General features: G+C 36.9%; 1 protein-coding gene across 1 annotated transcript in view; it reads left to right on the plus strand.

Moving 5' to 3' along the window:
* Positions 1 to 9,700, plus strand: part of LOC108680746 (Na(+)/H(+) exchange regulatory cofactor NHE-RF1) — a 35,358-nt gene extending 25,658 nt beyond the window's left edge. The window contains exons 6-7 of the mRNA XM_018169640.1: positions 2,259 to 2,347; positions 7,596 to 9,700. Of these exons, the coding sequence (XP_018025129.1) occupies positions 2,259 to 2,347; positions 7,596 to 7,719 (213 nt within the window). The 3' untranslated portion in view covers positions 7,720 to 9,700. The remainder of the gene's footprint in view (positions 1 to 2,258; positions 2,348 to 7,595) is intronic.
* The last annotated feature ends 685 nt before the right edge of the window (positions 9,701 to 10,385 follow it).

A 10,385-nucleotide genomic window follows, 5' to 3' on the forward strand; every position in this document is an offset into this window, starting at 1 on the left:
TTTGTATAAGCTCAGTGTATCGTCCTTGTGTGATTACTTTTACTAAATTTTTATTAGAAAGTATACATGTTTTCACATTGTTTTGCATGCATTTTCCTAATTTTAATGCCCTGATTGTGTATCGCTAATCAATACGTCGTGCATGTATGTGTTTGCTGTAGCATTGAATGAAAGGTCCATTCAATTCCACAACAAAGCTCATTCAACCTTAACCTTTATAAACGCGACATGCAAGAAATAAATATCATTATAATATGATGTTCGTGACCTTATTAATTATAATTCTTCTGTGTGCTAAAGACATGTTTGTGCAGGATGAAGCTCCCGAAGAAATCCATCTTGATGTTTAAATTGACTCGAACCGATCACAGTTGTCGATTAATAAATTGCCTTGAAAATTTCTACTGGAAATTCTTAATAATTTATATTTTGCTGTTCAAATATTTAATTAATTGTCAAAATAAAATGTAGAAGTATTAAATTTGATGTTTTCGAATTGCACCCGTATTGGTTGCATTTAGTTTCATCACATTTTTCAAAAGCGACGTTCTTCTGAAATTATTGGAACCTTGCGAAAATAAATTTCAGATATTCATCTTCAGAGTGACCAACTTAGAAGGAATCGATCTAGAAATAATGATGCTAGTACCATCTTCATTCTAGAGTGTTTGATGCACATCAATAGAGTCCTATTAATCTCTAGTGTTTGCTAGAGCAGAGATGCTTCACGTGACACTTTCTCTATTTGTCTGCGTTGAATAATATACTAGTAATGTGTCCCGTCGTCTCCAAGTTTTGTATGTGGCCTTGGTTCTCAATTAAATTTTTGCCTGCATGATAATTTACTGTGGGGTATTGTTTTTTACATTTTTATTCGTGGCATTGCTATATACCTTATTTATTATTAACATAAACTAAACATCTTTGCTTGCGTGATTTCTTCCGCATATGTTTGCTATTACTGTTCTTTCTTAGACAAAAGCCGACACTATTTTTGCTATGATCATGAAAATAAAGATGACTATGATATGATGACTTGTATCTATGATGTATCATCATAGAGACATCATAGATGACATCAAAGGTACATCATCATGACAGTGAACACTGAACAGGTTGTGTTCACACTTATTTGTGTGCCGCTCCACCTATGAAGTGTACCTCAATGATTGCATTGATGTGTTCATTGAAATCGTGTTTCATAATTTCATTATCAAATCATTCGCGTACAATCTTCGATTCTATGGATCATTGCTCTTTAAAGTTTGGGATATTTTACTAGATAATGTTTTTGAGATGTTGCTTTGATTTGATTGTTGCTTTGTGTGATAAAATTGAACGTTGATTCCAGGAGCCCATGCCAAGGGTATTGTTTATAGTTACATATTCTTTAGTTGCTCACTGCTGTATATGCCAGCTCGCGTACATTGTACATATTAATTTAAGCGCATATCATTCCATTATATTGTCGATTGTTTTAATTTGCTTGGTGACATAAAAATATGTTAATAGGCTTTCAAATTTTTAAACAGCATGTGGTACAATTTTTAAAGGGATTAAACTTTCCTTTTTTTCTATCTTGCTTATCATTGATTTTCTTTCTATTCCAAATGAATCGATTTCTAGAATAATTTACTGTGAATATTTTTCTCTCGTATAAATTTCCGTCATTCCCGATATAATTTTCGTAAGATTGAATTTTGTTGAATTTGAGATTTTGGATGTGTTGCAATTTACAAATTATCAAATTATCATTTGTTTTTCTTTAAGAAATAAAATCCCGCATGTATTGTGTTATAAATGTTGGTTTTATAACTAAATGTCTGTTTTGCTTTATATGTTATTTAAAAGTTGTCTCTCATGTGGCTTATTTATGTAAATCAACAATCAACATTCATATGTGGTCGATTCGTATGAAACAATTGCGTTCAGATCAGTTTGTGCATAAATCAAGCTTTATTTCCTCTGATATTGTGTTCAAATTTTATTGTTACTTACCGGGTGTTTTTTATTGAGTGTTCAGATTATGGCACGGGCCACTCATTTATGCTCAACTTAAGAAGTCTGAATTTGAAATCACATCATTAAACATTCTCCCAAAGTATCACAATAAAATTCTGTTGATTTTGCGTCCGACCATATCTGTCAATCTGTCAATGTAATGACTTTTTAAATATTGTTTTCAAGATTATCCACGTACTGAAGAGTTGTTTTGTCTTCATGTGTGTCTGTGTCTTCATGTGTGTCTATGTTTGCAGTCTCCGGTGCCCAGCTCACCCAGTCCCCGATCCTCGGCTGGGACGCCGTCTCCCACACCCACACCCGCGTACACCTTCAAGAATACAGGGTAAGCTTCTTCTTAACTATTATTATGGCTAAGATGCCTTACGTAACGTGCTGTTTGAAAAACAGTTTCTCCTGAATTGTATAACGCCTCTAAGCGCAAGCATGCAGCTGCTAGACAATTTCGAAACTATGCAACAGTAGCAAGTCGAGGATATACTAATCATAAAAGTGGTTTTTGTGTTTGTTTTTTGGGCTGCTAACTAATATAAATATTTAATTTGAATATTTTCTTTCGCTAGTCTCAGTTCTGGAGCTGTCTTACTCGATTGCATACAGCACTAGGTAGCCAACTCATCGGTTCTGCAAGCCAGTTTGTGGCGGCTCATGTGTTTTTACTCTTTAAGTTTTTACAGTCACTGCAAAGCTTTTTACCCTAAAGAGATCGCAAAGACGACTTTCTCTTTCACCGAGATTTTCGTAAGAGAAAGTAGCACCTACTGTGCCTTGATTTGATTTTATTTATACTCCCAGAACATCTGGCTTTTCGGGACGAATTGACATAATAATGAAATAAATTTTTCACAACATGGTTCAATAAACGTGAATGCTTACCTCAAACTCGAGGGATTAATTTTTTTTACAAAACCTTTTCAGTCAATCGATCACACCCAACACGTTAGACGTTTTGAATATAAATGATGCGATGTGATGTGTCTGGCATTTTAAAACCAAGTATAAGGTTAGCTCAATTTTTTGTAGTTACTAAGGGCCTGAGTGAAGAGTTTACGTCCTGGAATGCAGTCACCATTGGGTTAACAATTTGGTTCAAACAGACGTCAATTGATTATGACACATAACTTATATCAGAAAAATTACTTACTACAGCTCAGGTAATTTTTTAAATCTGAGCCAGCAGGGGTGTTGATTAAATTATAAAGTGAAACAAATTTAAAACTGAAACCGATTTTATGGAAATATGCATTGCTAAATTTCAGAACATTTGAATTCTTCCGTCACTCCTGTGGCTCAACACGAAGAGGAAAAGAATTGTTTATAAAAAGTTGGCATAAGATTAGATAGGTATAGATTTTGAGGAAAACTTCAAAATAATTCAAAATATTCGCTCCGTTCAGCGTTCTCAGTAAGAAGAAAAATTAAAGTTATCTTATATACTGTTTTTATAATTAATATCCTGATCTTTTGTGGCTAATATAAAATAACGTCTAAATCCGTAACAAATTATTTAAATTCAGGTTATAGCTGACTATCTCTGGCAACTGCGGCACATTTTGCCTAGCACCAATCAGGACTAGGGCATGCGGCCGAGCACATACTAGTTATCCTGTTACGCCGGCCTGGGGCGAAAGGAGAGTGGGTTGAATGGGGAGGAGGTCCGAAAGGTAGGTAGGATGGGGACATGATGAGGGTGGGTAGGATGGCAGTGTCAGGCGGGTGGGAGGTGATTGGGTAGTGGCTTGGATTAGGAGGAAGTCAGAAAGGTAGGAAGGATGGAGGGGTATTTTGGGTAGGTATGGTTGTGGTTCCTAAATGGTCGGTAGGATGGAGGTAATTGGTAGAAATGACGGTAAGATGGGGTGAGCCGGTAAGATAGGGTAAGATATGCGAGGGAAGTGAACGAAAACGCGAATATTTCGGGGGTATGACAGTAGGTAGGGTAGGATGGAATAACAGGAGAGTGGGTAGGATGGAGCAACAAAAGGGCTGGTAGGATGGTTATCTGTAGGTTGGGTGTGTGGGATGGAGTAACAGAAGGCCGGGTAGGATGGGAACAAGGGCTGGTAGGATGGAGTAATAGAAGGGCTGGTTGGATGGAAACAGGAGGGCTGGTAGGATGGAGTAACAGAAGTGCTGGTGGGATGGTTATCAGTAGGTTGGGTGTGTGGGATGGAGTAACAGAAGTCCGGGTAGGATGGAAACAGAAGGGCTGGTAGGATGGAGTAATAGAAGGGCTGGTAGGATGGAGTAACAGAAGGCCGGGTAGGATGAAGTAACAGAAGGTGGGTAGGAAGGTTATCTGTAAGTTGGGTGTGTGGGATGGAGTAACAGAAGGGTGGGTAGGAAGGTAAGCTGTTGGTGTGGGGGGCGCAAAGATGCTCCTCATCGCAGCGTCAAGGTCAGGAGTCCGACTGACACGGATAGCAGGGAGCGCCGCTGGCCACAAGCGACCGCAACGTCATCATCTCCGCACGAAAAAACTCTACCGTAATTCTGTCGTATTTGCTTTATACAGGAAAAAAACTCCATGCATTTTTTCCCATTAATGCCAGTTGCCAGATCATGGCTGAAAGACAGTGATACGATCCTATGATGGCTGGTAAAAAACTAGTCTCTGCCTGTGCTTGGGAAATGTGTTGGTTGAGTTTTCTTTTTTATATTTTTTTGCTGGAAATGAAACCTGTTTTGGAGTGTGAAGTTTTCGGACTTCGTTCACCATGTAAAAAAAATATTCCATGTTCATTTCCAGTGATGAATGTTTCATTTCGAGTTTTGATTTGAATTATGTTATAGAATCGTTCAAGATTTTAGTAGATTGTTAATGTGTTTTGTGATAAGCTATGATGAACGAGTATGAAGGAAACTTACGTTACTATTCTGTCCATTCAAGGTCAAGCCTTATGAAGTTAACCGTTGTATCCTTGACTGCGAAGAGTCTGCGATGATTTGAACTCCGTGGTGCTTTTTCAACTTTCTCAATATTATATACATGCACAGTTACTAAACAACCACATTTTTTTTACTTCGAGCATAAAGTATTGTCAAAATACTTTATGGGCAAAACAGTTGCAACAATACTACCTTGTATATGGCGTCTCTAGATTACCCTTCACTTCTTTGCTTAATGGCATTTTCGTGCCGTCTGTCGTGGCACATAATCCCTCTCTGCAGCATAAAATTTACTAGCAACAAAGAATTCATTCATGAGCTGTTATTTCTTCGGAACACTTATTGTCTGACGAGATACACTCCCCTATTTGTTACAGATTACTTGGAAATTTGAAAAAATGTGCAGCTCATCAACGATTGTTTTCTAGGACAATCTTACACTCAAAGAAATGACTGTCAAAATTGCTATTTATATTTTGCCCCTGTGTGGGTCATTTCAAAACAGTTGGGTCCGGCTAAATAGCGTATCATAACATAGTGATAACGTAGTGATATCGGCGCTGATGTGGCCTTTATACTGCAACATCCGCTCTCTGCTCTTATTATGCGTAAGAACTTATTCAACAATACGACCCTTGAGTTAAACTGAGTGTACTACTAATAAATACCTTATTAATATATTATTTAATAGAATATTTTAGCTGACCAGACCTCAGGGTCTGACAGGTACTCGGGTCTGAGTGTACTTCCAATAAATACGTTAATAATAATTAATATATTATTTAATAGAATATTTTAGCTGACCAGACCTCATGGTCTGGCAGGTACTCGGGCCCGACACAAGTGTCCGTTGCTGCCGGGCTCGTCCAATTATCTTGGCTTCAGCTGTGGCCTCCGAATTCTGTTCTCTGCCTTGGCAATGCTGTCTTTGATGTCTAGGATTGTGTTCTGTGAAACTTTAGTAGAAAAATGACAATTTCGAATTTATTGTTTCTTATTTGGGCCGTTGCGTTTTTAAAGCTGCGTGTTAGGCTGTACTGTTGCCATCGTTTCCTTTAATAACGTGAATTAAATTAATTTAATTTAATAATATAAAAATAAATAATAAAATTTAAATAATTATAATTAAAATTTAAATTTAATAAAAATTAAACAAGTCATGCATGGGCCCACACTTCCCTTGATTACTTAAATCAATCTTTTCTTCTAAATTTAATCAAAATTCTCACATATGTTGACTAATACGTAAAAGAAAAAATAATCACGAATTTTCTATCGACAAATCGCGTGGCTTGCGTGCGTGTGCCTCGCGTCTCTGCATCCTGTTCCTCATGGTCGTCGTGGTCTCATGGAGGTCACGGTGACGATCCTCCAAAACTTTGACGTGGCTAGCCGAGATAATTGTTATTTATTCGTCAGCAGTTATTTAAATTATCGGGTCAATTACCTTCAAAGTTTGTAGAGTTTCTAATGTATTTTTTTAATTCTACAAGCGTCTTGCTTTGATTGTGAAAGTATTTTCTCGAAGCCCTGCGCTTGAAGTGACGTCTTGAATTATTCATCAGGTCTTGCAACGTCGCGGATCGTCTTAGGTCCTTGACAAATGCCCAAACTATTGTACGATTGATTTTTTTTGAATTATAATCTAAATTTTTTTGGTTTTCTTGGAAATTGCTTCATTGTGTATGGTCGTTTTGCATTCTTATTGCGCTTTCTTATTTCTGTTGAACGATTTAATGGTACAAATGGATTAAATATTTTGATAACTGTAAATTGCGCATCAATTGCAAGTTGATCATATGTTGTATTCTGAGATTAAGTGACGGTCGTAGCATTTGCTTTTAATTTACCTATAATATATCATAAATGTATTTAAAAAGTAACGCAATAGTAGTAGAAATGCTTATTCATCGAGAAAACATGCATTCAAACCGAGCATTGACGAAATTTAAGACCAGGAAACTCTTGGCAAGCGGACTGGACGAGATGTATGTAGGGGGAAACGATTGGCCGGAACCGGCGTGTGTGGTGCGCGATAGAAATCTGATGAAGCATTCATTTAAAAAAATAATAATAATTATTATAAATGAATAAATATAAGTACTGCTTGTCGTGTACTAAATCTTACGATTGTGCTTTAGGTAGAAATTGTGCTTTAGGTAGAAAAATTATTCGATCATTTATGAGGTAGCAGATTTGTGAACGGAAATTTCGTCGGGTGAATATTGTACATGTGACTGCAATGAAGAGGATTGAATCTTAGATGAAACAGATCATATTTTTCCGTTTTTTTTTCACGGACTATTCTCTTCTTCTATGAAAATTTCTACATATTCTTCCTGTATTTTGTACATGAGTCTGCATTCTATATAAATTGTACATTTAAAATTCGAGTTATTATACTTAGCACACATTTTTCATAATCTGGTTTTGTGTTCGGAGTCAAGAAATCTAGAGGTGTTTTATACATATTCCTATCCTCTTTACCCATTCTAACCTAAGACCATCCATTCTAACCTATTTTACATCAATAGACGTAATAATCTTGTGAAGAACCATGAGGCAGCTGATGGATTATCTTATCAGTCCCGAGCAACGCCGGGCCTCACTGCATTATAGTATTAGTTTTTTTTAATTTTAATAAATTGATAATTATGAATTTTAATTATTTCATTGTTTTTCAGGGGTCTTAACATGAACATGAGCGCAGCCCAAATGCGGGAGTATCTTGCCTCGAAGAAGAAGAAGGACATTCGCCACAGCGAAATCGATATGCGTAAAAAATATGAGATAATTCAGAAGCTCTGAGCCCTGCACCGAGTTGTCCTAGCACTCACGTTGCAATCGCCCTAGCAACAAGAGAAGTCGAGCCGTTTCTGCTGAGAACATACCGAGTCAACGATGTTTTAATGTTAGCGTGATGTTGTGATTGCTTGTAAGTTACTTTGCGGGACTAGATCATGATCAGTTTTTTGGGAAAGATGTTATTTAAATTGTGATTGCCTCGAGCGACTCGAGCCAATGATGATTTTTCTGATTTATACTATCATCGTTAATAATAAATTCATTATTTGTTAACGTTAATCGTTAAAATATTATTTAGGCATGTTTCTGATAATTTAGCGCGTCATTTAAATGAATTTTCGTTCGAAACCTGACGCAGAAAGCCAGAAACTGACTTTTTGTTCTGCTCAAAAGTGGTCTGCGGCTGAAGACGAAGTTGTGCTAGAACATTCATGTTTAATGTGTACAGTTTATTATAGTCGACAAAGAGTTTTAAATTTATTAAAAAGTGTGCATTTATTTTATGTATCGAATTTTTTAGTGTTTCCAGCTATATTTTTCTGGGCGTGACGAAAATATTTGTAATGTTTTTGACCTGTAACCATTCCTGCTGAAACTCTCAACTATTTTTATTTCTCACGAAAAATTACTTGCATAGGACTACTTCTAACAAAGTTTCACGCAGCCTAAACTAATTGCATTTATTCCGTAATTTTACGCTTTATATCGCTTATCAAAAACCTTGTGAATTAATCAGTGGAGTCTCCTGCTCTTTCAATCAACGATATGAGATATATTTGTTACTCGGAAGTTACTCTAGAGGGGCAGACTGGCAAACGAATATTTAATATTTCTTCTTAAAATTACACGAGTTTCAAAAAATCACACTGCAAACTGTATTTACTGTTGTCCTGAAAACTCGACATGCCAATGACGACGCCCTCCGTTGAGGTCTCTGTCGTTGGCTTAGCTCAACGAGAGCCATGGCAGCTTCCTGGCGTCTGAGAAGTTTAGGCTGAAGCGCACGCCAAACGTCGCTTGCCCCGAGTGCGGGGACTCATCCAGTCCCTTCAGCACGCTCGTCTTTCCCTATGTCCCTCAGCGTCCTCCCTCTGTGGGACAGTCTCTTGTAAGCAGCAGCGTATCTTGTCACCTTCCTTGAACTCACCTGTTCTCCGTTCTTCTAATGGCCCATCCTAGTCTACCACCAGAACCAGCGCATTAACAAACGACAAAAACGCCTGTCGGCGCATTAACAAACGACAAAAAACTTAACACAAGTAATCATTTAATAAATTTTCCTGCCACTATTACCCCTGAACTCTTTAGTATACCATCGTAGCTTATGTGCTACGCTAAGCTTTTGGTTCTTATTGCAATGTGCCGCGACTTCAGTGGAGTTCCCACCGCTTCATTTTTTTTAGCTTAACTTTAAGATGAACGCTATTGCCGCCACGAAAGCCGGTCGATCATTGAGTTGCTGCAACGCGCAATCGAACGAAAGTTTAGCCGCAGTTTGTACTTGAGTCGACAACACTCTTCCGTTACTAGTAACAGTTGAACGATTATGAATTTACTCAATAATAAATAAGTTTGCTTATATAATGATCAAATATTTGCAAGATAAATGCTTTCCATCTTATGCTTATTTACAATGCTATTAAAGAACTGAGCTTTAAGTGGACCCAACCTATTAAATGAACCATCCGTAAACCCGCTGAACTTTACCGTATAAAGCCATGGTTCAACCATGGTATAAAGCCGTCATGAATTGCAATAAATTTTGAATAAAATTTATCTGGGAGACATCTTTGTGACTCAACTGCGCAAGAAGTTGTGCAATTTTGAACCATGTATATACTAGCACTTCGTTTTTAGGTTATCGAAATTCCTATTTTTCTCGATATTTTCCTATTACTATGTTTCTGCATTAAATTACCAGGATAATTTTTTTAATCGAGCATATTTAGGTATATTCTGAATGCCAGTAAAGTTTTCAAATGCTTTCCTTTTCTTAAACCTTGCTTTTGTTACATCTATCGGTAAATTCAATGCAGTGTGATGATTGATTGATAGAGCTAGGTTTACGTACAGATCACATTAATGTTTATAGCATTGAAGTTGATCAATAATAGAATAGAATAGAAGTGTCGGCACTTAAGAAATAGGCCCATGGCCTGTTGCCGATTCATGAATTTTTCGTGACTTGATTCACAAGGGATCAATAATGCTTAGAAGATGAAGGCATGACCTATTATATAGTGACAACCATGAGAGGGTTAATAGTCTCTATACTGATGGACGCTTACGATAATGTTCGTTAAACTAAATGCCTTCTCTTTCGTTTAGCCTACTGATAAAATAACACGTGGATGTCAGTTTTATCGCTCGACACGTAGGAGTGAACATGATTCGATAAATTATTACTCACTATAAAATTTGTTTTTAACATTAATTACGCTAAAAAGTTTAATTTTTTTAACTTTCATTGTATGATGAAAAAAGTGCAGCGCTTTTAAATTTCATTATTAAAAGGAAATGAACTCACAGTGGTATTGCAGTAACTTCACGACATTGTGAACCTTACTCGCACTTTACTCCGGCAAGTGCTGAAGTGAAGAGTGAAGACACAAATTTCCAAAATGTCTTTTGTTCAGAAAATCTACCATGGTATGTTCAAGAAAACGTCA

The sequence above is a fragment of the Hyalella azteca genome, unplaced genomic scaffold, assembly GCF_000764305.2.
Source record: "Hyalella azteca isolate HAZT.00-mixed unplaced genomic scaffold, Hazt_2.0.2 contig11733, whole genome shotgun sequence".
Lineage (NCBI taxonomy): Eukaryota > Metazoa > Arthropoda > Malacostraca > Amphipoda > Hyalellidae > Hyalella > Hyalella azteca.